This window comes from Petromyzon marinus, chromosome 33 (genome assembly GCF_048934315.1).
Source record: "Petromyzon marinus isolate PM22_M1 ecotype Great Lakes invasive population chromosome 33, UKy_Petmar_22M1.pri1.0, whole genome shotgun sequence".
In the NCBI taxonomy this organism is placed as follows: domain Eukaryota; kingdom Metazoa; phylum Chordata; class Hyperoartia; order Petromyzontiformes; family Petromyzontidae; genus Petromyzon; species Petromyzon marinus.
The window spans coordinates 12162119-12181503 of record NC_133699.1 but is presented as its reverse complement, the minus strand read 5'-3'; the positions used below and the strand labels follow the sequence as shown (position 1 = coordinate 12181503).

General features: G+C 49.0%; 1 protein-coding gene across 1 annotated transcript in view; it reads left to right on the top strand.

Annotated features, from left to right (window-relative positions):
• Positions 1–19385, top strand: part of TTLL5 (tubulin tyrosine ligase like 5) — a 108787-nt gene that overhangs the window by 29419 nt on the left and 59983 nt on the right. The window contains exons 13-21 of the mRNA XM_032965176.2: positions 2682–2763; positions 3927–3988; positions 5465–5553; positions 5902–5943; positions 6984–7070; positions 13534–13625; positions 14878–14940; positions 15881–15934; positions 18983–19101. Coding sequence (XP_032821067.2) covers positions 2682–2763; positions 3927–3988; positions 5465–5553; positions 5902–5943; positions 6984–7070; positions 13534–13625; positions 14878–14940; positions 15881–15934; positions 18983–19101 — 690 coding nt within the window. The remainder of the gene's footprint in view (positions 1–2681; positions 2764–3926; positions 3989–5464; positions 5554–5901; positions 5944–6983; positions 7071–13533; positions 13626–14877; positions 14941–15880; positions 15935–18982; positions 19102–19385) is intronic.

Sequence of the window (19385 nt, the reverse complement as noted above, 5' to 3'; positions counted from 1 at the left end):
AGCCTCTTCGAGTCTGGAGACTTTCAGGAAGGTCCTGCCAGGTTTTCACAGTAGGGAATGGTGTTGTGGCTGTGTGTGATCCCATTTGAGTAATTTCCAGGTATTTTTTCAGCATTGGGATTTTGAACAGGGGGAGAACATACAAACTCCACACTGAAAGGCGCCCGATATGGGACTCGAACGCAGGCCCCTTCTCGCTGCGAGGCACAGTGTTTCCACTTTGCCAGAGTGCCGTCCTGCCAGCTAACCCTAGCGGCAGGGATGCGACGACTCACTCCCTCTACGTTCGGATGAATGTCATGATTCAGGGTGATGATTCAGGGTTACAATTGGGTTCGTGATTTGTTGTTTTGTTGGTGCGGTACATGTGTGATCGCCATCCCTGCGGTGTTTCTGTGATCCAATCACGCACGATGTATCATGAAATGGAAAGCATGTTTTTTTCTCCACGATTCGATGTATGTGTCATGAGGATAGTAATACATTTTGTTTAATTCATACATCTCTTCCCAACGGTAATCCCTATTCTTTTTCGGATTTTGAGGTGGGGGTCCATTTTTTTTTAAAATGAAAGCAGAGGTTCTGTGACAGGTTATTTAATCATCTTAGTAATAACAATGATAATGCATTTATATGCAGGAAGACATCATTGAGTATTAAGACTTCCAGTGGAATTCTGAAAATCCCAACCCGAATTCTGACCCAAGTATCTGTCCGCGTGTGCATTGGGGAGCAGTAATGCCGTGGTTAGCACGCTGCGCTACAAACCTGGAAACCCAATTAAATTCCCACTCACGGCCAACGCCAGTGAAGAATATCTGAACCAGTCCTGGGCCTCCCCTCGGTTGACTCAGCCTCAAATGAGTATCTGGTGCAGTGCGTAAAATTTCCACTCAGGGAAAAAAAGGCGTCCAGGCCTAGTGCTGTCCACACACACCTTTTGTCTGCTGTGCCAGCCTTCATAGGTTCAAGTTTAATTTATTAGGTATAGCCCTGTGAGCCATGCGGCTCTTAAGTCGGGTGCAACCGCAACAAACTAAATTTGAACACAGAACATCTTAAAGCGACGACGCGCAACAGGAACCTCCTGGAATAAACCAGCAAATATTCCACACAAAAAAAACTTATTAAAACGCTGTGTGCAAAAATCACAATGTGGTGCAAGGCAACAACAACAACCATAAGACAATTTAGATTATCCATATGTTTTCGAATCACCAAAATAAAACTATAAAAGTAATGTAACAACAGTAATCATAGGAACTGTGATTTTAAATTTAACAATAAACGATATACATAACACGTACGACAAAAAACTGCAGCCATAACTGGCAGCACGACACTCCCAGCGTATGATGTGTGAGTGAGTCAGCAGCAGCGTGAGTGAGTGTATGATGTGTTAGTCAGCGCATGATGAGTGAGTCAGTGTATGGTGTTTGAGCGAATCAGCGGCAGTGTGAGTGTGTATGATGTGCGAGTGAGCCAGCACACGATGAGTGAACCTGTGTATGATGAGTGAATGGGTCAGTGGTTGTGCAAGTGTATGATGTGTGAGTGAGTAAGTGCATGATGAGCGAGTCAGTGCATGATGTGTGAGTGAGTCAGTGTATGATGTGAGTGAGTCAGTGCATGGTGTGAGTGAGTCAGTGTATGATGTGAGTGAGTCAGTGCATGATGTGTGAGTGAGTCAGTGTATGATTTGTGAGTGAGTAAGCGCATGGTGTGAGTGAGTCAGTGTATGATGTGTGAGTGAGTCAGTGTCGGCTCCCTCTGCTCGCGCAGTCGCCCCCCCCCCCGGCTCTGTTGCCCCCCCCCCCCAGCTCCGTCGGCCCCCCCCTGGCTCCGTCGGCCCACCCCGGCTCCGTCGGCCCCCTCCTGGCTCCGTCGCCCCCCCCCCCCAGCTCCGTCGGCCCCCCCCTGGCTCCGTCGGCCCCCCCCCGGCTCCGTCGGCCCCCTCCTGGCTCTGTCGCCCCCCCCCCGGCTCTGTCGGCCCCCTCCTGGCTCCGTCGGCCCCCCCCCCGGCTCTATCGGCCCCCTCCTGGCTCCGTCGGCCCCCCCGGCTCCGTCGCCCCCCCCCCGGCTCCGTCGGCCCCCTCCTGGTTCCGTCGCCCCCCCCCCCGGCTCCGTCGGCCCCCTCGGCTCCATCGGCTCCCTCCGTCGGCTCCCTCGGCCCCCTTACAAACGCCCCTCCAGCCGCTGCTGGAAGCACGGCCCGGGAGCACCCCAGGAACGCCCCGGGAGCCACCCCCCTGGGAGCGCCCTGGGAGCGCCCCGGGAGCGCCCCGGGAGCACCCCGGGAGCACCCCGGGAGCACCCCGGGAGCGCCCCGGGAGCGCCCCGGGAGCGCCTCGGGAGCGCCCCTGGAGCGCCCCTGGAGCGCCCCGGGAGCGCCTCGGGAGCGCCCCTGGAGCGCCCCTGGAGCGCCCCTGGAGCGCCCTGGGAGCGCCCCGGGAGCGCCCCGGGAGCACCCCGGGAGCGCCTCGGGAGCGCCCCTGGAGCGCCCCTGGAGCGCCCCTGGAGCGCCCTGGGAGCGCCCCGGGAGCGCCCCGGTAGCGCCCCGGGAGCACCCCGGGAGCGCGCGCGCCTCGAGCGGCCATCTTGCGTGCCGACCTCGCTAACAGCACTTGCCATAAAAGTCTGTGAAAGCTATAGGGGGGATTTTTTGTCTTTTTTTTGCGCAGAGCTGTATGGATTTGATGTCCTCATCGATGCCAACCTCAAGCCGTGGCTCTTGGAAGTCAACCTGTCTCCTTCCCTGGCGTGGTACGATATCCGCATGCCACAGTAACACAGCAAAGCGCAGCTGCTTATCCCATGATGGGTGGTGATTTTGTGCGAGCGCCTGGCATGAAGCCGTTGCAGCGGGGGGTTGTATCGAGGAGCCAGATTGACTCTGACAGCAAATCGCGTCTCGTTTCCAAAACGAGCATGCGTTTCCACGTCGGCACCTCTCACCGAATCAACCGGAGCACGTCCCGATCTCGTCAGATCGCAGACGCTAAGCGAGTTCGAGCCTGGTTACTGCTCCGATGGGTGTTCGCAGTGTATAACAGGTGGTATAGGTTGCATCCGCGACGTGGTAGGCAGCAGACGGCAATGCAGCAAAATCCACTATTGGAGTGTACTTCTATGATCCCACGTCTCTACGCATCTGTCTTCACCAAGCCGAACTGACCAGCATGGTGAAGTATTTATGAGGAATTTTCACGAGCAACACGGTGTGGAGAGGCCCTCATCCAGCAGTGGATTGACAGCGGGCTGTACGTGTATAACGTGTTGTGTTGGTCATTGCTCTGACACATTAAGGCATCTGGCCACATCATCAATGTAATATTTAATAAAATGTTTTATAGAATATAGTATTGTCATCAGTATGACATAAGTATACCAAGTTTGCAGTCGATACCACATTGGGAAGTGGGTTAAAATTGAGTTACAAGATTTGAGGATATGACAACAACAGGGTGAGTTAAATAAAAGCGTGTAAAAATGTCCCTTTGCCAATACCTTTCCTCATTGTGCTATCGTTGAATTTGTGATGGGATGGAAAAGTCAATTCGGATCTCAAGCGAGAGGATTGCAACATTTCAAGTTAGAGAATTGCTCCACCCCTGGTATCACTTCAAGTTAACTTGAATCTACATAGCAGGAGGCAGAACTTTCCTCCTACATCTGGCACGTGATAGTCAACCCAACATTTTTCAATTCTCCGAGCTGTAATTTAGCCAAATTAAGTGCGGAACCCAACGTAACTTGATGGGGGTTTTGCCGTGCGCGAGATGCCCACTTCAACCACAGGCGGGCTGCATGGATTCAAACTCAGGATCTCAGTGGTGCTGGCTCAGTGTGCTGTAACCTCCAAGCGTTGCATGCCACCCCCTGCTCTTTGTGAATTCTTGACATGACCTCTCGCTCACCTTGTGCAGTGATGCTCCCTTGGATCTGAAGGTCAAGGCCAGTATGGTGTCCGACATGTTCAGTCTGGTCGGTAAGTGGCGGTCCTCAACGCGCAATTTTTTGACGGTGCAAATCCTGTTGTCATGTAATGGTTCGCACAGCTCGACTTACAATCCACAGGCCCACCGGTTGTATTTCTCAGCATGGCAGTTGAAACAATGGGGCAAAAAAAATGTTAATTCCCCTCCACCGCCTCCGTCCACCCAGCAGTGTGAATGGGCTCACCGGAGGTAGCCAATCGGCAGTTCGCGTGCGGTGGGGTAAAGTGTGGGTACTCGCACCTCTTCTGAGATGTCTGGCTAGCGTTGAAGAGTAGAGCCAATATCCTCTAGAGGGGCTATCTAGAGCTCCCTCTACTGGAGGCCCTTCCTCTGTGTGTGGCGTAAACAATAAATTGTGGCGCTGCACCTTTGCCTTTTTAAAAATGCATTTTTAAAAATGCATTTTATACTTGGCATGTAACAATTCATCGATTAAGTCTTTCTTGTTCTGTCTTGCACTGACTTTCTCATCTGCACTGTCTCATTTTACTGTCTCTCTCGTCTGTACTGTCCCTCTCTCTGGTTATTACATCTGCATGGCTTGTCCCGTCCTTGCTGGAAGTCTCGTCTAATTTTTTGCCACCTTTTATTTACCGTCTCATTTCTGTTGTGGATTGTTTTTTTCCTGTCCCGGTTCATGCAACCACCGACCGAGAGAGAGCACGGCACAACACGTGTATGGATCAGAAGCAATTTAGTTTTACTTGCACGGTTCAATGCGGTGACGTGCGGTGAGGTCAGTGGCTGGGGAGGCACTGGCTAGTGTCAGAGCCAGATTCACACACTAAGGGGGGCGTGGCCTCACGGAGGGGGCGTGGCCTCACTGAGGGGGGCGTGTTAGACACATCCCACTCAGTGAGGCAGATGCAATAGCTGCCTCCCCTGGTGCTTTTTCATTGCAGTTTCATGACGAGACCAGCGAGCCTAAATATATTTATACACATACGTGAAATAAGTTACCTGGAGTATGGAAGGCGAGGACATGAAACGAAGGGGTCTACAAACATTACATTGGTGACATACTGAGATAGTAACAGGCATGCGCTTATTGCACGTGCTCCATCCAGTTACTGACGGGTTGCACAATCAGAGGGGAGGCTGAGCGCGTCGCTGACCTCACCTCTTCCTGTATTTGCAGTGGAGCTCCGCAAATTTGGCGATTTTGACTTTAAAAATGATTGGAATCGTACAGAAATGACATTTATAACACAGATCAGTGGAAACATCTTAATACTGATTTTATTTGATTATTCTTTTTTTTACTTTTCGTAACAGCTATTTTCATTGGAGTATGACAGGTGAGGCTCTGCCTCCCCTGACCGCACGTCCCTCGTTCAATGCGTATATCGCGGGTGGCATAAGAATCTCTTTTGACAGACGAATCGATGAATCGTTACATCCCTAGTGAAGAACTCAACGGCGCCTCTCTTACCCCAACCAACGACCCCTAACCTCTGCTGTGGCAGGGTTCGTGTGCCAGGATCCTTTGATTGCCCGAGTCAAGGGCAAACCACAGGGCACAGAGTTGCCTGGCCGCCCAGCCCCCCACACACAGGTACGAAAACAAGCAGCCAGCCTTGGCTGTCTCTTTCGATTGTTTTTTTTCTCTGTCTTGTTCATCCCCAAGCTGCCTGCTCCCGCAACCAAGGCCTTCTGTTGAAGCCCCCTAGTCAGCTTTCACTCAGTGGGAATTCTCTCTTCTCTGCTGCCTGCGTGGTCTGGAACACCCTACCCCCGGACATCCATGCTGTTGAATCCCTGCCTGCCACTGTTCACGTCCAAGCTCGACAACATTCCTTGCTCTTCGTGTGATGCACGTGACTGTTTTGTACAGGATGTTGAGACGCTGTTGCATTTTTTTTGCTCTATTAACACACTCTATCTATTGCATTGTATATTACAGAGGGTTTCCACTGGCAGACCACAAACTGCAAATCAACACTTGGTAAGGATGGGAGAAATGTCTCTAGTTTAAATGAGTGCTACCCTGTTTTCGTAATTCTTCTCTGGTGCCACCCGCCTGGTATGCAGGAGGTCGTGGGTTCGCGGAATTTTCTCCGGGTCCTCCGGTTTTTCCCTCCACATTTAGAAACATGTGTTTAGAGTATTTGGCTCCTATACATTTCCACGTTATAAGCAACTTTGTTGACCTTTCATTTGTGGCCAGGTCACTTCTAAAAAGAGCTATATAGCTCAGTGGACCTTACCTGGTAAAATAAAAATAGTTTAGTAAATGTAAAATATTCCCCCCATAATTATCCACTAGTTCTGCCCTGTATGTTTATCCCATAATTGTCTCCTGTTGCCACCCTTTAAAAACATATTTTATCCCGATTATGCTCTCCATGTCAAATCATGAGATGAAGTAGCCATTCAGATGTCTCACAGACCAGTGGAACCCTCCTGTTAGGGTTTTGGCCATGGAAGCAGATATCACAGAGCTTCCTCTCATATCTCTGCAAGTGACCTCTGATCCACACAGTACAGGGGGTAGCGCTTTCCCACCCGCCCTGCCAACCAAGATAAATATTCCGTCGCATGATGGTCAAACTGTTGTTATTTTGTATTTATTTCTCAGACCTGAAATATAGCCACGTGAAGCGTGGACCCAAATTAAATGTGATGTTTTTTTGTGCAGACATTACTGACCGTGCTGTAACCGGTCCACTCGCTACGCTTGAGAGGCCGGTTTAATCAAAGTCAGCTGGCTGGATTCTAACCCAGGATTTCACCAGTGCCATCTCAGCGCTGTAACTGCTTGAGTCACCTGACAACCTTGCCACCCAGTTTAATATTCCTAGAATTCCCAGCTAGTGCCACCATGTTTGGTCATGCCAGAATTCACCACTAGTGCTGCCAATTCTTCATCATTCTTTGACAGACACACCAATGACGCTACCCTTACCAGAGTAACCTTTATTTGTTTTGCTGTTGCTGTTGTACTCATTCTTATGAATAACTTGGCCTGCTGTTTTTATTGCTTAGGTTTTGAGGGCGACGTCGGCCAACGTTTCAGATGCCACGTGTTTATCTGCCAGTCACGTGAGCATCCTCGGCCTATCAGTAGAAGAGGTGAGCTGAAGGAAAACCTGAACATGCATCACAGGCAAACAAACGTTAATTGATTCATAATCGATGTTTTGGTGAGATCACTGAATTATTCGGCTGTCATAAGACTCCTCCACCAACCAACATTGCCAAGCATGTTAATTTGTCATGTGTACAAGCGTTTAACGTTCCGATTGTTATTGTTTACACTGACACCGCAAGGTTCAAGAACAATTCTCGCAACCAAATTTAGCAGCAATTAGATCTGCGGTGTTTCACTTGGAACTGCGTCAAGCATCATCAGGAAAATCCGTGAACTCTGAATTAACCGTGTCACCTGACCAAGCTTCTTAACAATGTGTGCCATAGCCTCATAGAGATCATTACACTTAGCCAGATCATAACGTGGCCTAATCAAAAATGTTGAATGAATCATAATATTGGCTGCATAAACCTCCGTGTTAAGTTTCAGTGCGAGCACACACGTACTCACTCGGATGACGCTTAATCGTGAGTGCATTTGCCAGTGCTCCAATTTGCATGCAATTTGCATGAACTCGGACCCATATCTTGAACATTTGGCAGTTCACCAGGGAAGCCTAACCCTGCTGATGAGACGCTGTACGTTGGTCCAGAATTTGCTTGTACTGAATCATTGGTGCTCCCAGAAGGCCGCGGGGCTGATGGGTTGTTTAAAGAATACATGGAGAAGCAGATTTATAGAAACGCATTATCCGCTTATCCAATTTGCTTGCAATATTTGACGTAGGGTCGTTATTCAACCATCAGTTATTCAATCATCACGTTCAGAATTTGATTAATTATCGATTTGGAATGTCATGAAATATATAATGAAATTTGGTTAAGTTTCATTCACGATTTCACAGATTGGGACCCTCGGAATGCACCCAATATCGTCAGATCGCAGAACCCTAACCTTGACCCTTAACAGTGTTGAGCCTGGGAAGTTGCTTGCATTGGTGACCACCATGCAAAACAAGTTGGTATAGGCTTCAGGGCAACGTGGTGTGCAGAAGAGGGCAGTGCATGTATACACTTTATGTGTGTTTTGTGAATGTGTGTATGTGTGTATGTGCAGATGACCGGCTCCAGTTTAACAGCAGAGGTCTCACTCCGAATCAGTCGAGCGGCAATATCTTTTCATTGGTTACGTAACGCTGTGTGGAAGCTACCTGGTCTGTCGCTCCGCACTAAGCTTCAGGTCTTCTCGGCCACGGTCATTCCCTCCCTTCTCTACGCTTGCGAAACGTGGACCCCCCTAATGGAACATCTTCGCCGGTTAGAAACATTTAGGCTGGCCTGCCTACGATCCATCCTCGGTTTAACCAGGCTGGATTGTGTGAGGAGCTCACAAATCCTTGAAAGATCTGGGCACAGTCCCATCGGTGAGCTCGTCCGGCAGGCAAGGCTGCATTGGCTGGGCCATGTAGCCCTCATGCCCAGCCACCGCATGCCGAAACAGCTTTTGTTCGGCCGGATCGAGGGGGCTAAACGGGTCCGGTACGGGCTAGAGAAGAGATGGAGTGACGTGGTACAGGAAAACGTGGAGCTGAGTGGACTTGCCGATGACTGGTACCAGCGGTGTCAAGATCGGCCTCTGTGGAGAAGGCTCGTGAAGGACGCTACTGGGCAGTTGGAGGCAGTCGCCCTCCAATAACAACGGAGGGCGGAGGAGCGACGCTCACAACAACGAGCGGAGCGCCGGGTGGCTAAAGCACAGCAGGTTGTCACTGTAGGGGGCACAGGTGGTGCATCAGCCAGTCATCTCAGTCAGTCGACCCGTGGCACCTGGGTCTTCCCCGTGACATCCTGCCTCAAGGTGCACATGGCCTGGCACAAGCGTCGTGGTGACGTCACCGCCACTTAGTGGCGAATGGCGGCTGTTGTTATGTGCAGATGGCCCTGTGTGAGTGCGTATGGGCGTGTGTATGTGAGTATTAGTGTGCACGTATATACTATGTGCATGCCTGTGTATGTACGTGCTCCCTGGTATCAGTGTATTTGTACATTAAGCATGCGTGCCTGTGTATGCACATACCTCCGTCTGTCCCGTGTGTGTGCGCACATGTGTTTGTGAGTATGTAGTACTTGTGTACACAATATGTATGCATGATTGATGATTGTATGTGCATGCCTGTGTATGTACAGTGATGCTTATCTGAACCAGTCCTCAGCCTCCCAAATGTCGACTCGGCCTCAAATGAGTACCTGGTGGTACGGTGTGTAGTAAACATTGCCACTGAGGAGACAAAGGCGGCAAGGCGTGGTGCTGGCCACCCACTCCTTTGTCTGTCGTGCCGGCCTTCGTATGTGCTACTCGCTAACAACACTTGCCCCAATAGTCTGTTATGGTTATACGGAGGATCTTTGTCTTGTGCGTGAGCTATCAGTGTGTGTGTGCGCACGCGCGTGTGTCTGTGTTGTGATCCACGGGCGAGTGATTCGGGATGAAGTGTGGTATGTGAGAAGGACGTGCCTTTCCCACCAACGCCTGGCAGCGGCGCGTGCCCTGCGTGGTTCTGTCGCTCTCGTCTGTGTTTAAACAGCGACGAGCATTCCTGGCATTCTGCATTTCACCTTATTTTTAAACACGATAAATGCATCTCCCAGTTTTTATTTTCTCAGAGCTGAAAGTCTGTAGCGATATTACTTATGTGATGGCATTGTAAGTGTGTAAAGTGTATTATACCTTTTTGAGTGCAGCGTGTATTTACCATGGTTATATGCAGGACTTAATTTCTCAGTGGTAAACTGGGAGATTGCACGTGGCTAGTAGCTGTGGCCAGAGTGAGAGGTATACTGAATGTGGTGTGCTGGGTGTGGAAATATTTTCCTGCTCAACAACCTGGACAGTTCTGACTGAAATAAGTCACAAAGTGAAGCAGTGGCCTCGTGGATAGCATGCTGCGCTATGGACCCGGTGACCTGAGTTCGATTCCCAGCCATGGTTAATCAGTGGCGAGTCATTAATGAACTGGTCCTGAGCAACCTGCTTGACCAACTCGCACAGTGATCAGTGTGGCGAAGTATGGCTTAACCCCCATGACTGACATGTCATGAAGAAGCCTTCATCTAGCAGTGAATTGACAAAATGTCTGAAAAGTATTTCAATTATGTTCGTCCAAAGGTTAGCATAGTTATGCTTAATTGAGCCTTAAGCAGTCCTTACTTTCACTAAGAGTCCTAGATCTAGTGGTGTACATTCCCCATGCCTATGACAGGGACCACTTTACCTCTTGGACGGCGACTCGTAACTTCCCTCCACAGAGTGACGCGACCTCAATGAGCGATTCGCTCAGCGTGCTCCGATCCCTTTTCGCCAGGAAATGGATAACATCGTAGTGGTGATATCTGAACCTTTTCTAGCCCTCTACTAGGGTCAACTCAACCTTAAATTAGTGCCATGTGCAGAGTATCCCCGTCCAGCAACTGGGAAGACAAATGCGGTCAGTCATGATTCTGGCTCGCTAACGGCGCATGCCATTTTGCTCTACAGCACTAAGCGGAAGATCTTTGTAATTGTGCATCTGCGTATGTGTCTGGTTTAAACCATTTCATGATCAGAATCTTTATTAAGACTGGAGGAATCCGAGTAGCTACAGAGCTCTTTTTCACAGATGTTCAGTAGGGGCGGGTAAGCAAGTTACATGAACATAAAGGATACTAGAGTAAGATAGAGAAAAGTTCAACAAGTCACAAAAAATATATAAATAAAATGACAGTACAAATTGCACTATTACAGTACATAGATTTCCACTGCTGGGTTGGGCAAGGCAGTAAAACAACAAAGACCATACCAACACAACACAGTCCTTTGTCCACATTGCACCTTACAATTTAACCATCGATACCAGGGGTAAGGTTCATAGTTTCAAATCATGGCTGCAAAATGTGGCTGTATCTGGCACCAATCTTCTGCTTTAGGATTTTTGTTTGTTTAAAACCATCTATCAATCGTAAAAATGCCCTCAGTAAGTTATCCGAAACTGCCTTCCAGGAAATGTTTCCCAGCGTAAATTTGAAAAGTAAACAAAACAATAAATTACTAACAAACTCGGCATGTGTACACCCACGCACTAACAACATTAACAAAATGCACCACTAAGTGGTGGTGACATGATTGCCACTTGGGCTAGGGTGGTGCCAGGCTAGGTGCACTTTAAGTCACTTAGAATGGCGACGGCTCACCAGGAGTTATGAGTTAACCAAAAAGACAAAGATTCCGTTTATCGTCTTTTATTATAGAACTCGTTCATAAAGCCTGTCTCCACCAGGCAAAAGTTTTCAATAAATATAATAATGAACCTGATATGATTTTATTACAATCATTATCTACGATCAGACACTAACAACCGCTCAAAACAAAACAAACCATTTTGACGTCTTGAAACAGCTCAATTAAAATATTCCGTTAATCTTTTTTTATTAGAAAGAACAAACCTGTCGGGACGAAAGAGCTTCTGTCGTCCCGACAGGTTTGTTCCTTTCACCTGAAGAAGGCCACTTGTGTCATGGCCGAAACGTGAAAATTATATTGTGTTATTTTATTTTATTAATTTAATCTCATTCTACGTGACTTTACCGAAAGAACCAAAGAAGACGCACAAACATGTTTATGGGTTACTTCAAATTGAGAGTTTGGGGGGCGTTAAAATGAAAAATTTCGGATGTTTAGATTTTTTTCCTGTTTGTGTCCGAAAAACTAGCAATGTGCCAAACTTCAGCTTTCTACGTCGTTGGGAGGCACCCTGGAGGTTTTTGAGACGCACATACACATTAAGATCTTCATCATTTATATAGATGTTGGGGAAGCTGCTGCTAGGGAGCGCCTATTAAATCCGGCACAGCGCGCGAGAGGGGGTGGTGTGGCTAGCACCACACCCGGCAGCCATTGTCTCAACAGTGCCAATGTTTGAACAGTTCCTGGGAAGGCCCAGGAGCTGTTTTGATGTCACTCGCTGCTGATGTTAGCCATGGTAGCACAGCGTGCTATCCACTACGCCAGTGCTCACCGTACAGGTGAACACAACAAAGGCAGAGATTCCCCTTATAGCCCTACAGACTGTTGGGGCGAGTATTGTTATTAGAGAACCTGTTAACACACACAAAGACAAATGTCCCTCATATAGCCTTTAACAGACTGTTGGGGCAAGTGCAGTAAGTAGCACCTATGAAGGCTGCCACAACAGACTAGGGAGTGGGTGGCCAGCAACATGCCAACCGTCTTTGTCTCTCTAGTGACGACCATTGCAAATCACACCAAGTACTCATTTGAGGCTGAGATGACCTAGGGGAGGCCCAGGACTGGTTCAGACAATGATTACTAGTATTGGCTGCAAGTGGAAATCAAACTCGGGGAGCCAGATTCGTAGTGCAGTGCGCGAACCACTGCGACACCGCTCCGCACGACACATACCAGCAACAAAGACATGTACGCACCCGTGCACCCTTTAGTTTAAAGGTTAAACACCTTTGTCTTCAGGTAATTCAACACATTGCAAAAAGATGAGTGTATGCATAGAATTTAAATGTGACCGCTTTCCAAGATGCTGTCCAAAGTAGGGCTGCACATGTCCTTAAGCAAAAGGGATATGATTGAAGGTTGGAGAGAGAGAGAGGGTGCATGGAAGTCGTCCGGACTCAAAGGCAGAGGAGAGAAAGAAGGCTCTATGCTTGGACTTGACCAGGAGGAGGAGGTTAGCTGTGCGGATGGCTAGGGGAAGGGAGCTCCAGATATCAGGAGCAGTAGAGGAGTAGGAGGAGCCACCACCCACCGAGCTCAGGTCGACTTGAGGTTTTGCATTGAAGCTTTGGTTGCTGGAGCGGAGTGGAACTCAAGAGATTAGAGATAATGTATGTAGAATTTCTACAACAGTGAAGGCGGTGTAGCATTTGATCCTAGATTGAATTTGTTCCCAACGGAGTGGCCTATGAACGTTGGTCCTTCCCCCGGCACGATGGTACACGTCTGTGAATTGGTGGCCCACGTGGGACTGCGAAACTCCCCAACCAGCTGGGCAGGACAGCAAGTGGGTTCAATGACGTTGTATGTGCTGCCCTTGGAGTGTTATCTCCTCATCCAGCAGTAGATTTACAAACGGCTGTACATGTACACATGTAATAATAATGAACTGCGTATGTGTTTTTTTCCTCTGACCTGCCATCTCTCATCTCTTCTGCACGCTTCTCTCATTCCCCCTGTTCTGTCCTGCTTGGCCACCGCCACCACCACCCATCACCAAACACATTCTCATCCAATCATTTTGTCTCCCTCTCCACCCCCCCCCCCCTCAAAAAACAACCGAAACAACCCACACGCACCACCACCCTCCTGCTTTCTACCACCACCACCACCACCTTCCACTGCCCTCCACCACCTAACCACATCACCCTCCATGTCTCAACCACAAAACCTCTTCCTGCTGTGGACCCACCCCTGCCCCCCCCCCCTCCCCCCCCCCTACAGGTGAAGGTTCTGCGCCGTGTGCAGGAGGAGTACGAGCGCAGGGGTGGGTTTGTCCGGATCCTCCCTACTCCCCACTCCTGGGAGCTCTACGGGTATGTGACCGCACTGGGAAATTTGGTTATTCAGCCGATGAATCAAATAAAATAACGGCGGAGAAAAAACGTTCATTTGGCAGTTGACCAGCGTTGGTCTAAGCAAAGCCTGTCGCCGCTGGTGAGACACTGAATGTCGAAACCTCCATCTTGGACGGTGGGGTTGGTGTTCTTGGGGTCATAGGCAGCATTCCTCCTCCTCCAAACACGGCGAGTTGAGTTGATGCCAAAGGGCTCCATTTTGGTCTCATCTAACCACAACACTTTCACCCAGCTGTCCTCTGAATCATTCAGATGTTCATTGGCAAACTTCACACGGGCATGTATATGTGCTTTCTTGAGCAGGGGGACCTTGCGGGTGCTGCAGGATTTCAGTCCTTCACAGCGTAGTGTGTTAATAATTGTTTTCTTGGTGACTATGGTCCCAGCTGCCTTGAGATCATTGCAAGATCTTCCCGTGTAGTTCTGGGCTGATTCCTCACCGTTCTCATGATCATTGCAACTCCACGAGGTGAGATCTTACATGGAGCCCCAGGCCGAGGGAGATTGACAGTTCTTTTGTGTTTCTTCCATTTGCGAATAATCGCACCAACTATTGTCACCTTCTCACCAAGCTGCTTGGCAATGGTCTTGTAGCCCATTCCAGCCTTGTGTAGGTCTACAATCTTGTCCCTGACATCCTTGGAGAGCTCTTTGGTCTTGGCCATGGTGGAGAGTTTGGAATATGATTGATTGATTGCTTCTGTGGACAGGTGCCTTTTATACAGGTAACAAGCTGAGATTAGGAGCACTCCCTTTAAGAGTGTGCTCCTAATCTCAGCTCATTACCTGTATAAAAGACACCTGGGAGCCAGAAATCGTTCTGATTGAGAGGGGGTCAAATACTTATTTTCCTCATTAAAATGCAAATCAATTTATAACATTTTTGACATGCGTTTTTCTGGATTTTGTTGTTGTTATTCTGTCTCTCACTGTTCAAATAAACCTACCATTAAAATTATAGACTGATCATTTCTTTGTCAGTGGGCAAACGCACAAAATCAGCAGGGGATCAAATACTTTTTTCCCTCATTGTAGCTCAGTGGGCCTTACCTGGTAAAATAAAAATAGTTTATATTTTTGTATAGTTTACTTTAATTAACCTACTGGACTCGTGATAATAGTGTAATAAGTTGTGCCGATAGCAGGTCACCTGTGAGTCCGGATTAGCGTTGGTGCTGACCGTGTCCTTGTGTGTTTTGTCATCTTACAGTAACTTCATGGAGAATAAGACGACACTCAACCACATGCTGGCCACACGTCTCTTTCACAGCCGGTGAGAAGAGTTCTTAAGTCTGTGCTGGGGCATACGGGCAGAGAACAGCGTTATTCAGACGTTACCTTGATATCCTGAGATTATTTTCGAAGCAATAGACTGAGCCTTGCTTGAGATTCAACGGAAGTCAAGATGTTGTAGGTTTTCATCTTCTTGGTTCTTTCGGTAAAGTCACATAGAAGGGAAATAATAAAATAATACAAATTAAACAATAACATTCTCATAAAATTGTGAGAATTTTATCGTTTTATTTGTATTATTTTATTATTTCCCTCCTACTTGACTTTACCGAAAGAACCAATAATATGAATCCCTGCAGTCACGAAAGCTTTCAATCGAAAAATGTTGTAGGTAATTTGAATTAACAAGTTCAATTGTTTATAATTGTTAGACTGCTTAAATGAGTAGTGATACTCGATGTAATTCACTTGATGGTTAGGTTGCTCAAATGAACGTTGAAAGTTGTGCGTGAACTAATAGGTCAATAAAATGAGTATTGAGATCAATTGTCGATTAGTTGATGTCATGGGTCATTTTAATAATCATTGAGATGTGACATCAATGAATTTGTGGATGTGCCCTTTCATTGAGCACTGACGTGCGGTGTGAATGAATTGCTGAATCACTTGAAGAGACTTTGCCTTTCAATGTATGGACCTACGTCGCATAAGCAATGAGTCATTGTCAGTGGATTGGTAAACCACTTGAATAAGCATTGGGATAAATCAATGGTTGGCTCAATTTAAACGATCATTCAGATTCACTGTAAATCAATTGATGGGCCACTTGAATGAGAATTGAGAGTTTGCGTGAATGCATCCCTTAAATGAATTCACGGATGGGTGATTGGACTGAGAGTTAAAATTCTGTATTAACGAATTGATGGATATGTCAATGAAATCGATTTGTTATCAATGTAATTCTCATTATTTATGCATAGGGCGGCAAAACCGACTGCGACTACAAGCATTCCCTCCGTAATGGGAAAAGCCAAGTGAGTGTGCGAAGAGATCGCTATCATCACCATCTTCCTCAACATTGCTATCATCTTCATTAACTTATCTAACCATAGCTGAAGGCTGGTTTCATTGGCACTTCTTGTATGAACAATCGGCCATAAGTATCAATGGTGATTCCACAAGGCCAGCCAGGCCTCATGGGCCCTCTCTCCTTGACTGAACGCCACACTGGGTGCCATGCAGTCCAGCCCCCGACAATTCCACGGTTCTGCTGATCCCCCCGATCCAGTTAGGAATCACATTTGATGCTAAGAATTTAATGGAGATTTCAGGTGAGGAATCATGAAAATTGCCTGGCTGAAATGTAATGTGTGTGTGTATATGTGTGGGAGGCTGATCGATGCCCGGGTGCGGTCAAAGGATGGCTCCCTATTGCTCAACCACGTTATGTATGCCGATGATTTGGTAATAGCTGCTCATTCAGAGGAGTTGGAGACGCTGCTGCTGAGACTGGAGCGTGCCACTAAGAGATGGGGCCTTACCATCAGCCCCACCAAAACTAAGCACCTCCCTGGGTATTTTGTACCATCGGACACTCCACCCCCACAACTCCCAATCGGTGATGGGGCAGTTGTGGAGAGAGTGGAGAGTTTCCCATACCTGGGCAGTGTGCTTATGACCAGCTCCAGTTTAACAGCGAGGTCTCACTCCGAATCAGTCGAGCGGCAATATCTTTTCATCGGTTGCGTAACGCTGTGTGGAAGCTACCTGGTCTGTCGCTCCGCACTAAGCTTCAGGTCTTCTCGGCCACGGTCCTTCCCTCCCTTCTCTACGCTTGCGAAACGTGGACCCCCCTAATGGAACATCTTCGCCGGTTAGAAACATTTAGGCTGGCCTGCCTACGATCCATCCTGGGTTTAACCAGGCTGGATTGTGTGAGGAGCTCACAAATCCTTGAAAGATCTGGGCACGGTCCCATCGGTGAGCTCCTCCGGCAGGCAAGGCTGCGTTGGCTGGGTCATGTAGCCCGCATGCCCAGCCACCGCATGCCGAAACAGCTTTTGTTCGGCCGGATTGAGGGGGCTAAACGGGCGGGGCACGGGCTAGAGAAGAGATGGAGTGATGTGGTGCAGGAGGACGTGGAGCTAAGTGGACTTGCCAATGACTGGTACCAGCGGTGTCAAGATCGGCCTCTGTGGAGGAGGCTCGTGAAGGACGCTACTGGGCAGTTGGAGGTAGTCGCCCTCCAACAACAACAGAGGGTGGAGAAACGATGCTCACAACAACGAGTGGAGTGCCGGGTGGCTAAAGCACAGCAGGTTGGCACAGTAGGGGGCACAGGTGGTGCATCAGCCAGTCATCTCAGTCAGTCGACCCGTGGCACCTGGGTCTGCCCCGTGACCTCCTGCCAGCGGGCATTCGACACTTCACGTGGCCTCAGGGTGCACATAGCCTGGCACAAGCGTCGTGGTGACGTCACCGCCACTTAGTGGTGAATGGCGGTTGTTGTTGTATGTATGTGTATGTGTGGGAGCGATAGTGTAGCGGTTAGCGTACTGCGCTACGAGCTCAGCTGCCCAAGTTAAATTCCCGCTCACGGCCAACACCAGCGACGATAATTATCTGCACCGGTCCTTGGCCTCCCCTAGGTCGTCTCAGCCTCAAATGAGTACCTGGTGCGGTGTGTAGTAAACATCGCCACTGGGGAGACATAGGCGGCTGGGTGTGGTGCTGGCCACCCACTCCCTCGTGCGCCTTGCCGGCCTGTATAGGTGCTCGCTAACCGCACTTGCCCGAACAGTCTGTTATTGGGTATACGGAGGATCTTTGTCTTTTGCGTGTGCGGGCAGTGGCGGCACAGTGGCTAGCACGCTGCACTACGAACCCGGTCACCCAAGTTCGATTCCCACTCACGGCCAATACCAGTGACAAATATCTTCATCAGTCCTCGGCCTCCCCTAGGTCGACTCAGCCTTAAATGAGTACCTGGTGCGGTGTATAAAGAGCAGCACTGTGGTGACAAAGGCGGCCGGGTGTGGTGCTGGCCACCCAACCCCTTGTACGCCGTGCCGGCCTTTATAGGCGCTCGCTAATAGCACTTTGTATGTTCACGTGTATAAGCACGTATGTTTATGTTTATCTTTGTTGGCTTGCGAGGGTGGTTCTAGGTTAACCCACATTTTTTTGTTAGGTTGTGGCAATAACTGGCGACACCTGTGCACAGTGACGTCACAGCTGCGCTTAAAGCAGCTGGTGAATGGCATTTCACGTGCTGTGGGATAGCACTGTTGATGAAGTTTCTGTTAAAGGAATTGTCAAACAGCTGTGAATTACAGGTTGGCTGTACGGTGTGGTGGGTGGTGCGTGTATCTCGCGGAAATTAAATCGAGTTGTGTAAAAGATTCTAAAATGGACACAGGTCAGTGAACTGTGACGAGGGTGTGAACGCTGATGTCTTGAAATGGCTGCCTTACATCTCCCAAAGAACTCAACGGTTTTGTTGTTGACGTGTTACACCACCGGGTTACTGCCTACGTGTAGGAGGAAATATCCTGAATAATAGAGAAGGCTTTCAACTTGAGAGAAGGCTTTATTCACCGTTCTTACAAGTTTTCTCGACCAAAAAGTACAGTTTAACCTTCTGGGTAAGGATTTGCATTTGTATGGCGCTTCCATAAATGCCACAGCAATTCAAAGGAACTTACATCACATCCCACCTCAACCATATTAGTTCTCTGCTGCCGCCTAGCCAAGGTGGCCCTTGAGCGGCAGCTGTCCCTGTGCAGCACAAAGGTGTAAGCACTACCATGCTGACCAGTGTGGGTTGGTAAAGATGGGAAGCTTAGACGTGGGAGCATAGAGGTACGGTACAACATTGTATTTCGTTTCCCTGACCTAATGTAATTTTCATGGAACAAAGACGGCCGGGCGTAGTGCTGTCAACCCCACCCCCTCATGTGCCATGCCAGCCTTTATAGATGCTACTCGCTAACAGCACTTGCCCCAAAAACGTCTCTTAAAGCTGCAAGGGGGTTGGGGGGGTCTTTGTCTTTGCGTGCTGTGCGCGCGTGCGCGTCATGCAGGGTCGTGGAGCCGGCTCTGCTGGGCGAGGCCTACGCCAGGCTCCACCTCTACGAGCGCAGGCTCCTCTCGCTGGAGGCGCGCAAGCGACGGCGCCGGCAGCAACGGGAGCGTACGGCAGGCACGGCGCGCACACAACGGCAACGGCCGCTGACGCTGCCGGTCGGCTGGGCGAGGTGCACTGTGAGGCCGCCATCACGTGAAGTGTGGAAGGCTCACTGATGGCAGGAGGTCACGGGACAGACCTAGGTGTTGTGGGTACTGACTGAGATGACTGATACAGCAAATACACACAAAAAAGTCCCCCGTATCGTCTTAACAGACTGTTGGGGCAAGTGCTGTTAGTGAGCACCTATAAAGGCCGGCACGGCACACTAAGGGGTAGGTGGACAGCACCATGCCCGG